This window comes from Pleurodeles waltl, chromosome 5 (genome assembly GCF_031143425.1).
Source record: "Pleurodeles waltl isolate 20211129_DDA chromosome 5, aPleWal1.hap1.20221129, whole genome shotgun sequence".
Lineage (NCBI taxonomy): Eukaryota > Metazoa > Chordata > Amphibia > Caudata > Salamandridae > Pleurodeles > Pleurodeles waltl.
This window is the reverse complement of record NC_090444.1, coordinates 1,854,731,653-1,854,744,861: the sequence shown is the minus strand read 5'-3', so window position 1 is coordinate 1,854,744,861 and position 13,209 is coordinate 1,854,731,653. Positions and strand designations below refer to the sequence as shown.

Here is a 13,209-nt window from a genome sequence, read left to right as displayed (position 1 = left end):
GGACAGTAGAAGCGTAGGTTTCTGCAAGAACGACAAGGGCTAGAGACTTCCCCTTTGGAGGACGGATCCCTCACGCCGTGGAGTGTCGTGCAGAAGTGTTTTCCCGCCGAAAGACCGCCAACAAGCCTTGCTAGCTGCAAATCGTGCGGTAAGGGTTTTTGGATGCTGCTGTGGCCCAGGAGGGACCAGGATGTCACAAATTGCGTCAGGGGACAGAGGGGGCGTCGAGCAAGACAAGGAGCCCTCTCAGCAGCAGGCAGCACCCGGAGAAGTGCCAGAAACAGGCACTACGAGGATGCGTGAAACGGTGCTCACCCGAAGTCGCACAAAGGAGTCCCACGTCGCCAGAGAACAACTTAGGAGGTCGTGCAATGCAGGTTAGAGTGCCGTGGACCCAGGCTGGACTGTGCACAAAGGATTTCCGCCGGAAGTGCACGGAGGCCGGAGTAGCTGCAAAAGTCGCAGTTCCCAGCAATGCAGTCTGGCGTGGGGAGGCAAGGACTTACCTCCACCAAACTTGGACTGAAGAGTCACTGGACTGTGGGAGTCACTTGGACAGAGTTGCTGGATTCAAGGGACCTCGCTCGTCGTGCTGAGAGGAGACCCAAGGTACCGGTGATGCAGTTCTTTGGTGCCTGCGGTTGCAGGGGGACGATGCCGTCGACCCACAGGAGATTTCTTCGGAGCTTCTAGTGCAGAGAGGAGGCAGACTACCCCCACAGCATGCACCACCAGGAAAGCAGTCGAGAAGGCGGCTGGATCAGCGTTACAGAGTTGCAGTAGTCGTCTTTGCTACTATGTTGCAGTTTTGCAGGCTTCCAGCGCGGTCAGCAGTCGATTCCTTGGCAGAAGGTGAAGAGAGAGATGCAGAGGAACTCAGATGAGCTCTTGCATTCGTTATCTAAGGAATCCCAAGAGACAGAGACCCTAAATAGCCAGAAAAGAGGGTTTGGCTACCTAGGAGAGAGGATAGGCTAGCAACACCTGAAGGAGCCTATCAGCAGGAGTCTCTGACGTCACCTGATGGCACTGGCCACTCAGAGCAGTCCAGTGTGCCAGCAGCACCTCTGTTTCCAAGATGGCAGAGGTCTGGAGCACACTGGAGGAGCTCTGGGCACCTCCCAGGGGAGGTACAGGTCAGGGGAGTGGTCACTCCCCTTTCCTTTGTCCAGTTTCGCGCCAGAGCAGGGCTAAGGGGTCCCTGAACCGGTGTAGACTGGCTTATGCAGAAATGGGCACCAAATGTCCCCATGAAAGCATTTCCAGAGGCTGGGGGAGGCTACTCCTCCCCTGCCTTCACACCATTTTCCAAAGGGAGAGGGTGTAACACCCTCTCTCAGAGGAAGTCCTTTGTTCTGCCATCCTGGGCCAGGCCTGACTGGACCCCAGGAGGGCAGATGCCTTTCTGAGGGGTTGGCAGCAGCAGCAGCTGCAGTGAAACCCCGGGAAAGGCAGTTTGGCAGTACCAGGGTCTGTGCTACAGACCTCTGGGATCATGGGATTGTGCCAACTATGCCAGGATGGTATAGAGGGGGCAATTCCATGATCATAGACATATTACATGGCCATATTCGGAGTTACCATTGTGAAGCTGCATATAGGTAGTGACCTATATGTAGTGCACGCGTGTAAAGGTGTCCCCGCACTCACAAAGTCCGGGGAATTGGCCCTGGACAATGTGGGGGCACCTTGGCTAGTGCCAGGGTGCCCTCACACTAAGTAACTTAGCACCCAACCTTTACCAGGTAAAGGTTAGACATATAGGTGACTTATAAGTTACTTAAGTGCAGTGTAAAATGGCTGTGAAATAACGTGGACGTTATTTCACTCAGGCTGCAGTGGCAGGCCTGTGTAAGAATTGTCAGAGCTCCCTATGGGTGGCAAAAGAAATGCTGCAGCCCGTAGGGATCTCCTGGAACCCCAATACCCTGGGTACCTTAGTACCATATACTAGGGAATTATAAGGGTGTTCCAGTAAGCCAATATAAATTGGTAAAATTGGTCACTAGCCTGTTAGTGACAATTTGTATAGAGAGAGCATAACCACTGAGGTTCTGGTTAGCAGAGCCTCAGTTAGACAGTTAGGCATCACACAGGGAACACATACCTATAGGTCACAAACTTATGAGCACTGGGGTCCTGACTAGCAGGGTCCCAGTGACACATAACAAACATACTGAAAACATAGGGTTTTCACTATGAGCACTGGGCCCTGGCTAGCAGGATACCAGTGAGACAGTGAAAACACCCTGACATACACTCACAAACAGGCCAAAAGTGGGGGTAACAAGGCTAGAAAGAGGCTACTTTCTCACAAGTCTTGCCCACATAAGGAAGTTGCGTATATACCTAACTGTACGTAGTAGAGTCTTGTCTACATATGGAAGCTTGCATAGCTTGAGACTATAGCTAACTGTACGTGTTAGAGTCTTATCTACATAAGGAAGCTTTTGTATGTACCTAACTGTACGTAGTAGAGCCCTGTCTACATATGGAAGCTTGCATAGCTTCCATGTGTACCTAACTGTACGTAGTAGAGTCTTGTTTATGAAAGGAGGCTTGCATAGTTTGCGTATGTACCTAACTGTACGCACTAGACTCTTATCTACATAAGGAAGCTTGCATACGTACCTACCTTTACGTAGTATAGTATTATCTACATAAGGAAGCTTGCATAGCTTGTTTACATAGTACAAGTGTACGTAGTAGACTCTTGTCAACATAAGGAAGTTTGCATAGCTTGCATATGTACCTAACTGTACGTAGTAGAGTCTTGCCTACATAAGGAAGCTTGCATAGCTTGCGTATGTACCTAACTGTATGCAGTAGTCTTGTCTATGAAAGGAAGTTTGCATAGCTTGCATATGTACCTAACTGTACATATTTGAGTCTTGTCTAAATAAGGAAGCTTGCATAGCTTGCATATGTACCTAACTGTATGTAGTCTTGTCTATTAAAGGAAGTTTGCATAGCTTGCATATGTACCTAAATGTACATATTGGAGTCTTGTCTACATAAGGAAGCTTGCATAGCTTGCATATGTACCTAACTGTACGTATTGGAGTCTAGTCTACATAAGGAAACTTGCATAGCTTGCGTATGAACCTAACTGTATGTAGTATAGTCTTGTCTAGGAAAGGAAGCTTGCACAGCTTGCATATGTACCTAACTGTACATAGTAGAGTCTTGTCTACATAAGGAAGCTTGCACAGCTTGCATATGTACCTAACTGTACGTAGTAGAGTCTTGTCTACATAAGGAAGCTTGCATAGCTTGCATATGTACCCAACTGTACGTATTAGAGTCTTGTCTACATAAGGAAGCTTGCATAGCTTGCATATGTACCTACCTGTATGTAGTAGAGTCTTGTCTAGGAAAGGAAGTTTGCATATGTACCTAACTGTACGTAGCAGAGTCTTGTCTACATAAGGAAGCTTGCAAAGCTTGCTTGTGTACCTAACTGTACATATTAGAGTCTTGTCTACATAAGGAAGCTTGCATAGTTTGCTTGTGTACCTAACTGTACATATTAGAGTCTTGTCTACATAAGGAAGCTTGCATAGCTTGTGTATATACCTAACTACGTATTTACCTAACTGTATGTATTGGAGTCTTTTCTCCACAAGGAAGCTCGCATAGTTTGTGTGCATACCTAACTGTACGTAGTAGAGTCTTGTCTACATATCGAAGCTTTCATAACTTGTGTATGTACCTAACTGTACGTATTGGAGTCTTGTCTACATAAGGACGCTTGCATAGCTTGCGTATGTACTTAACTGTATGTAGGAGAGTGTTGTCTACATTTCGAAGCTTTCATAACTTGTGTATGTACTTAGCTGTATGTATTGGAGTCTTGTCTACGTAAGGAAGTTTGCATAGCTTACGGATGTACCTAAGTGTAGGTAGTAGAGTCTTATCTACATAAGGAAGCTTTAACAACACAAAAGGATGATGGATGGAGTGCTGAACAATACAAACACTCCCCCCCAGTCACAGATCTGGGTTTAATCCATCTTTCTTTTGCTCACCATGCCACTCCAGTTTGGGTTCAGCCATATGCAAATCAGTCTTGACCCTGTTCCACATGGGAACAGTCCAGCCCGAACTGCCAAGCCAAGCCCTCCCTGGACCAGAAACAAGCATCCTGGGACCAGTTTCAGGGTATCACCCTTCATCAGCCAGGCTAGCATTAATCCAGTGGCACAGTGAGCACAGGACCCATGTCTGGGCATACTCTTCCCACTTAGGTCAACTTTAGACGTGGGTCCCTTGCTCACCATGCCACTGGAGTCAAGCTAGCCTGACTGATGAAGGGTGATGCCCTGAAACTGGTCCCAGGATGCTTGTTTCCAGTCCAGGGAGGACCTGGCTTGGCAGTTCGGGCTGGACTGTTCCCATGGGGAACAGGGTCAAGACTGATTTGCATATGGCTGGGTCCAAATTGGAATGGCATGGGTGGCAAAAAAACGATAGATTAAGGCCCAGATCTCTGTACTGGGGTGAATGTTTGACTTTGTTCAGCATTCCGTCCATCACTTGTTCTTTGCACATAAGGAAGCTTGCATAGCTTCCGTATGTACCTAACTGTACGTAGTAGGGTCTTGTTTACACGAGGAAGCTTGCATAGCTTGCGTATGCACCTAACTGTACGTACTGGAGTCTTGTCTACATATCGAAGCTTTCATAACTTGCATATGTACCTAACTGTACGCATTGGAATCTTGTCTACATAAGGAAGTTTGCATGGCTTGTGTACCTAACTTTAAGTAGTAGAGTCTTGTCTACATAAGTAAGCTTGCATAGCTTATGAATATACCAAACTGTACGCAGTAGAGTCTTGTGTACATAAGGAAGCTTGCATAGCTTGTGTATGTACCTAACTGTACGTAGTAGAGTCTTGTCTACATAAGGAAGCTTGCGTATGTGCCTAACTGTACGTATTAGAGTCTTCTCTATGAAAGGAAGCTCGAGTATGTGGAGGGAGTGGAGAGTCGGTGAAGAGCTGTGCAGAGAGTGCAGGCTGAGTGCCGTAGGGTCCTACCACCCAATGGGGCTTAGGTGTTTCGAGGGAGTGGACTGTACACACACTGTGTGCTCAGAGGGCAGACTGTGTGTAGTATGCCTCGGGAGGGACTGGCATCTTTGCAAAGACCCCTGTACAGAGTGAAAGCTGTGTGTAGTACGGGTACATGAGGGACTGGCGTCTCCACTTAGACCTTTGTACGTGGTGAAGACTGAATAGTTGAGTGGTGAGGGACTGGTCTATCCGTGAAGACCTTGGTATAGAGCACAGACCGCCTGTAGTACAGTTTGGTGAGGAACTCGCCTCACCACGAAGTCCTTCTCTCTTGGCGCCCGCCGGTGGAACCACACCACTTTTCCTCTGCCCGCTTTGAGGGCGGGTAGGATCCTGCATGACTGGTGCAACCCGCAAACCATAATTTCTTCATAAATCTAATGAATGGATTTACACCAAATCACAAAAAGCACTCTTTCTGGATAACGATCTAGCTTTCTGCCAAATTTGGTATAATTTCTGTAGGAAGTTGGCTCTGTATGCACTATTTCAAAGTAAGAAATAGCATGCACAGAGTCCAAGGGTTCCCCTTAGAGGAAAGATAGTGGCAAAAAGAGATAATTCTAATGTTCTATTTTGTGGTAGTGTGGTCGAGCAGTAGGCTTATCAGAGGGTAGTGTTAAGCATTTGTTGTACACACACAGGCAATAAATGAGGAACACGCACTCAAAGACAATTCCAGGCCAATAGGTTTTTATATAGAAAAAATATATTTTCTTAATTTAATTTTGCAACCACAAGTTCAAGATTTGAAGTAAATACATAAAATGCAAGGTACTCCACACAGGTAAGCTAGGAACTTTGAATTAGGGCAATATCATATACAGTCTTTGTTAAAATGGCAATAAGCTATTTTAAAAGTGGGCACTGCAAAAATCAACAGTTCCTGGGGGAGGTAAGTAAAGGTAAGATTGTGAAGTAAGTAGGACACTTACAAGTCTCAGATCCTGGGCATAGGCAGCCCACCGTTGGGGGTTCAGGGTAACCCCAAAGTTACCACACCAGCAGCTCAGGGCCGGTCAGGTGCAGAGGTCAAAGAGGTGCCTAAAATACACAGGCGACTATGGAGAACAGGGGTGCTGCGGTTCCAGTCTGCAAACAGGTATAGTACCCGCGTCCTCAGGGGGCAGGCCAGGGGGGTTTTGTAGAGCACTGGGGGGACACAAGTAGGCACACAAAACACACCCTCAGCGGCACAAGGGCGGCCGGGTGCAGTGTGCAAAGCAGGCGTCGGATTTTAGATAGGAACCAATGGAGGGACCCGGGGGTCACTCTAGCGGTGCAGGCAGGCACAGGGGGGGCTTCTCAGGACAACCACCATCTGGGCTAGGCAAAGGGTTGCCTGGGGGTCACTCCTGCACTGAAGTTCGGTTCCTTCAGGTCCTGGGGGCTGCGGGTGCAGTGCTGGTTCCAGGCGTCGGGTCCCTTGTTACAGGCAGTCGTTGTCAGGGGGAGCCTCTGGATTCTCTCTGCAGGCGTCGCTGTGGGGGTCCAGGGAGGTGGTCTCGGGCTACTCACGGGGTCGCAGTCGCCGGGGAGTCCTCACTGTGGTGTTGGTTCTCTGGATCTCGAGCCGGGGGCATCGGGTGCAGTGTGTGAAGTCTCACGCTTCCTGCAGGAAGAGTGAGTTCTTTGGAAGTTGCTTCTTTGTTGCAAAGAAGTTGCTGTTGTTGAGCAGAGCCGCTGCTCACAGGAGTTTCTTGGTCCTGGGGGTCAGGACAGTCCTCTGAGGCTTCAGAGGTCACTGGTCCCTGTCGGATGCGTCACTGGTTGCAGGTTTTCGACTCAGGAGACAGGCCGGTAGGGCTGGGGCCAAAGCAGTTGTCGTCCGTAGTCTCTGCAGGCTTGCAGGTCAGCAGTCCTTCTTTAGTTCAGGTTGCAGGAATCTGATTTCCTGGGTTCCAGGGTGCCCCTAAATACTAGATTTAGGGGTGTGTTTAGGTCTGGGAGGACAGTAGCCAATGGCTACTGTCCTTGAGGGTGGCTACACCCTCTTTGTGCCTCGTCCCTGTGGGGAGGGGGGCACATCCCTAATCCTATTGGAGGAATCCTCCAAAACTAAGATGGAGGATTTCTAAAAGGTAGGGGTCACCTAAGCTCAGGGCACCCTAGGGGCTGTCATGACTGGTGGGTGACTCCTCCTTGTTTCCCTAATTATCTCCTCCAGCCTTGCCGCCAAAAGTGGGGGCAGTGGCCAGAGGGGCGGGCATCTCCACTAGCTGGGATGCCCTGGGGCGCTGTAACAAAGGGGGTGAGCCTTTGAAGCTCACCGCCAGGTGTTACAGTTCCTGCAGGGGGAGGTGTGAAGCACCTCCACCCAGTGCAGGCTTTGTTCCTGGCCACAGAGTGACAAAAGCACTCTCCCCATGTGGCCAACCACTTGTCTGGTTTGTGGCAGGCTGGCAGGAACTGGTCAGCCTACACTAGTAGTCAGATTGGTATTCAGGTGGCATCTCTAAGATGCCGTCTGGGTGCATGTTACAATAAATTACACACTGGCATCAGTGTGCATTTATTGTGCTGAGAAGTTTGATACCAGACTTCCCAGTTTTCAGTGTAGTCATCATGGAACTGTGGAGTTTGTGTTTGACAGACTCCCAGACCATATACTCTTATGGCTACCCTGCACTTACAATGTCTAAGGTTTTGCTTAGACACTGTAGGGGCATTGTGCTCATGCACATATGCCCTCACCTGTGGTATAGTGCACCCTGCCTTAGGGCTGTGAGGCCTGCTAGAGGGGTGACTTACCTATGCCACAGGCAGCATGAGGTTGGCATGGCACTCTGAGGGGAGTGCCATGTCGACTTAGTCATTTCCTCCCCACCAGCACACACAAGCTGTGAGGCAGTGTGCATGTGCTGGGTGAGGGGTCCCCAGGGTGGAATAAGACATGCTGCAGCCCTTAGAGACCTTCCCTGGCATCAGGGCCCTTGGTACCAGGGGTACCAGTTACAAAGGACCTATCTGAGTGCCAGGGCTGTGCCAATTGTGGAAACAAAGGTACAGTTTAGGGAAAGAACACTGGTGATGGGGCCTGGTTAGCAGGGTCCCAGCACACTTTCAATCATAACTTAGCATCAGCAAAGGCAAAAAGTTAGGGGGTAACCATGCCAAGGAGGCATTTCCTTACAATTTCCTTCAGCTGTTTTTTGTGGTAGCACTGTCTAAACTTCTCCATGGAAACTGCCAGAGGAAATTGTGTGTTGGGACCCCTTGCCCCCCTTTTTCCTTGCTCCTCGTTGATGGATCACCCCAAAGCTTTTTAGGGGAAAGTTTTGTGAAGATTTGTCAAATGGCACCAAAGGTATTAGCAAAACAAAAGAAAGCTCTTCCTATGGAAAGTCTGACCTAACTATAACCACAAAAAAGGGACAGCCAGAGTTACACACACACACATGTACACGCGCACACACGGGTGCCAAGTGCAATATGCTATTTACTACCATCGTTGACAGTGGGGTGTAGCCATGACTCAAGAGGGGAAGCCTTGAGTGGATCTTGATGCCAGTCCCCAAACTCAATGATGGTAAAACATAGCATCTCACATTCTGTGCATCTGCATATGTCGATTATGGAGAAATAGATAATTAACCAAAACCATGATTAGTTTCTCCATGATGTGAACGCGAGTGTCACCTAAATGATGAAGCACTAGCATTACATTTTGGGAGAGAGTTCCCACCAACATCAGTCACATTGTCGTGATTCGATGTGCACAAGTAGAGAAACAGAGGGAAGACAGTTTATAGGATTCGGCGCTCACAATGCATCACCAAGTTATTTTGTGAACAAATAAATCAAGGGCACGGTGCTCCTGGCCGGAGGGTCCTACCACTCCTCCTAAGTTTCTCAATAGAAAAACAAAACCTCATCAACAAATGTCAAGGCACTCGTGAATCAATAAGAGTCTGAAGTCCATATCCATGTACAGTAAAATCCTCTTCCAAACAGTCAAATACAGCGTGAACCGAGAAAGTTCAGCAAGAATCCAGTTTATTGTTGAAGTCTGATGACAGAAAACAGCCAACACGTGTTTCGTCTTAAGAGAAGATACTCTCTGTGACTTCCTCAGGGCTCAATGAACTGTTGAAAACGTAGCAAATATAAAGAAGTTCAGAATTCTTTCTATATTTTCCTTATATGTCAATTCCTAAGTATCTCCGATATCGAGGACTGCAAATATAAATCCTCATTGAGACGCTGGGGGGTGTGTAAATACCCCTCCACGTCTTATTGCATTGAAGGCGTATGTGTCAACACCTCCATATCTCACAGATTGCCTGAGGACATGGAGTAACGTGTCTGATGAGTCAAGTCATGCTCTCCGGTCGGCGAAAGAACTTGGAGGTGTTGACACATACGCCTTCAATGCAATAAGACGTGGAGGGGTATTTACACACACCCCCAGCGTCTCAATGAAGATTTATATTTGCAGTCCTCGATATTGGAGATACTTAGGAATTGACATATAAGGAAAATAAAGAAAGAATTCTGAACGTCTTTATATTTGCTACGTTTTCAACAGTTCATCGAGCCCTGAGGAAGTCATAGAGAGTATCTTCTCTTAAGACGAAACACGTGTTGACTGTTTTCTGTCATCAGACTTCAACAATAAACTGGATTCTTGCTGAACTTTCTCGGTCCACGCTGTATTTGACTGTTTGGAAGAGGATTCTACTGTATTGTGATTCGATGTGCTATACGTAGGTGAGCCCACTGGGCGACACGACCGGCACGCACAGTACGCACCTTCATCAGGGCGACCAGAGGCTCCAGTATGTCTGTCTACAATGTACCTCCTCAGGTACAACTCAAACACGTCGCAAGAGATAAGTGAACACTCGCCACATGCACCTCTCACAGTCTTTGGTGTGGGGGCTACGGGGCTAACCATACAGCTGGCCGAGGGTGCATTACGCATAAAAAGTTAGAACATGGGCACATGCATACCTTTCTAAGATGGTGCATATAAACAAAGGCTGTGTACACACTAGTAAATGAATGCTAGCCCTTTCTACTGTATTGATGACATTGCATGAATGAATTGTGATGAAATATGACTATGGTTGAGTATTCCTTTAGTGTCTATAAGGGTAATACTCTAATGCGCCTGTGCTTCTTGGACTTTCCCTTCTGACGCTACCCTTCCTAAGAGCATGTTTATTCTGGCTGCACCCAAGGCAGGAGCTGGCCAGCTCTGTTTTTAACCACGCTCTACATTTTATATCAACTAAGGCATTTCCATCTGGAATCAGCTGTTTTGACATCTGTATTGATGTTTTTCGGTCTCTGAATGTGGAAAAGTAAAACACTTCTGAAGATATGCAGTTCCTGGCAGAGAGGCTGTAGGGGGCTTTACAACAGCAGAGGCTCACACCGGCAGAGCTGGTGCACTGGTGTCCGGTGGGGGCTTGTCAGGTAGGTAGGAAGTGTCAACCCACTTGCTCAAACCAAAAATATGCTTGACCTACAGAAACCTGTTGAGCAGGTGGCCAGGAAGGCCCACAAGGAGTGCATTACAGCAGTCTAGCCTGGATATGATGAGGGCTTGGAACAGGGCTTTCCTAATCAAACTGGGAACCACTGGGATTATGTTCCTAACCACTTTTCCCATTAGAAACATGTGGGAGTGAGCGTGTTAATGTTTACCTCAAGAGTCAGGCTTTGATGGAAAGTAATGTCTACATTCTGGGCTGAGGTGGCAGGGGCAGGGGTGAGTGTGCCAGGCTACCAATTAGGGATCAAAACTGAGGAGCGACTAAATACAGTGTCAGGCTTTAGTCTGAGACAGAGGGGTCCATTCAGTTGACAAACTGAGCAGAGAGAGTTTAAAAAAGGAAGAATGGCTTTGGAGCTTATTCAGGATCTCAGGAGATGATCCAAGTGTCACCTGCGAAGCGAAGGAGCTTGAGTCCAGGGGACACGACGAGCTCAGCCTGAGGCACCAGTAAATACTGAAAAACGTGGGGCTGAAGGAGGAGCCCTGTGGGGCCCAACAAGTATTCTTAATTCCTGTCTTGGAAGAGCATCTGTAGTCAGACGTTATCTGAGCAACATAAAAACAGAGCTTTCAGGGTATTACTGAGAAAGGGTTTCTTGTTGGTTGTCCAGAGGGTATGTCTGTCAGCCCTCTTCAACCAATGGTCTGTCATTTGCACTCTGCTTCTATCCATCATACTTCATGGGGTCAGGGTCCAGTCCACCTTACTTATTCGCTAGCATGTCTCTTGCCCTGTGAATGATGGCATGTTCCGATCACATGTGCACTCCCACCTGAAAATGGGAGCACTTCAGTTCCCCTTTCATTTCTTTTCCTCTTTCTATTTTCCATTTTTCAGAGGATATTATGGCTCCCCAGGAAGTGCTAACAGGACGCCTACTCGCCACTAATTTCAATTGCCATGCAGTAAACTCTATGTGGCCACTTTCTCTAAGTATGACGATTGCTATAGAACGCAGCTGTCCATAGTCTGGCATTTTTTATCATTTCAATAAAGCCAACCCATTGGTTCACGTTGGTTTTAAACAGAGTCGCGTTGGTTAAAAAAAAATGATTAACTATGTACAATAGCACTGATGGACAATTGTTGCTATGCTTAGTTTCAGCAGTCTCCTTGACTTAGGACTTTTGTAGCCTTAGAAGGATTCTTCTCCTCACGGTCCTTCAGGATTTTGGAGTAACATTTTCTGACAGTCTTGCAGTCTTTTGTCTGATGTTCAGCGTACAAGCGACAGGTGTATTCTTTGTAAGGATCGGCAGAGATCAGTCTCCTTGAACCACAAGTCTTGAAGGTTCAAACTTTATTGGCCACAGTAGGGTGTGGTCTTCTATCTGCTTGTAGCTGATTGGTTAAAGGTTGGCTCTTTTTTTTATGATGTGACCCGGTTACTCAAGTGACAATGTTTATAGCCTCAGGGCTATATTTAACATTAGATTGCTTTTGTAATCATAATGTGAGACTATCAGCTTGACGACCTCAATGATTCACGCATGTGAATTTATGAAAGATCCAATACTGGAGAAATACCCTTCACGAGACTAGGTGCAGGGCAGACTGCTCACAGAGAAGCCTGTCAGCCTTCAAACACATGCTCTTTTTCTAGCAAAACGTTATGTTCAAATATTTGGACTAGTGAATAAAGCACTGAAAATGCATAGAACCAGTGATGTATGCTTTGTTGCAATGATTCCTATATTCCCTATCGTGCGCACATGCAGTCGGCTCCCTACACACATCACAACAGCAACATCTGTATTACACAACATCTCCTCAAATGTATCACTTACCCACAAGCAGACTGCTGTGAGGCTTCGACCCGCCCAGTCAAAGACATTGAAAAACAGGAAACAGGAGACCGGGATGAAATACATGTCTGTGAAAGAAAGAATTGTCAGATGAAAAGGACAGCTGGCATAACATGGAGCTTGTAATACACACATAACGTAATTAAAAGGAAAAAATATGGAGGCTATATTAAGGAAGGTGTATAAAATAGCTGTGTGATATAAAAAAATATTCAGAAATAAGGAAACTGGGCAGAAGAAAATGAAAGAAAGGAGGTTTGGAAAGGAGTAGCAATGAGCGAGACCCTAGGATTTCTTGAAATCTGTGACTTCCTAGTCACTTCATAGTGGCCCCAGAAACAGGCAGAAATATTGAGTGTGGTCCAGCAAAAGTGGCATTTCGGTGAATGGCCATCCCAGAGTACGGTGAGGTGGACCCAAGATCACCCTGGTCGCCCTCTGGGATCAGGTTAGGGAGGCAATAAGGTGGGGTTGTACAATCCTCAGTATCACTGCCAAGCTGAGGCGGCTAATTTGTCTTCCTAAAACACAAACGTACCAGTAAATTGTCAGGTGGTAAAAGGACCTTCACAGAAGTTAGACCTGCATGATGCTTCTTACCCAGAGGTCCTTTGGTCACCACCTTAGTGGCCTTCTCAAATTCTTTCATCTACCTCCTCTACGAGTTAGATAAACTGTGCCGCTGCAGAACCGGATGCCCATGTCAAGAGGCAAGTCTTCCAAAACCTACCTAGGTGCTAGGGTGGCCCAGTTTGGGAATAAGTGTGGTTTACAAAACTTTATAATAATAACCGCCCTATCTAAGAAAGCGGCATGGTTCATC

At 47.2% G+C, this 13,209-nt stretch overlaps 1 protein-coding gene across 4 annotated transcripts in view; it reads right to left on the bottom strand.

Moving 5' to 3' along the window:
* The window catches only part of SLC29A1 (solute carrier family 29 member 1 (Augustine blood group)), a 1,001,910-nt gene that overhangs the window by 52,744 nt on the left and 935,957 nt on the right, over positions 1–13,209 (bottom strand). For all 4 annotated transcript variants that reach the window (XM_069236365.1, XM_069236363.1, XM_069236364.1 and 1 more), the window contains one exon: positions 12,369–12,454. In XM_069236365.1, coding sequence (XP_069092466.1) covers positions 12,369–12,454 — 86 coding nt within the window. The remainder of the gene's footprint in view (positions 1–12,368; positions 12,455–13,209) is intronic.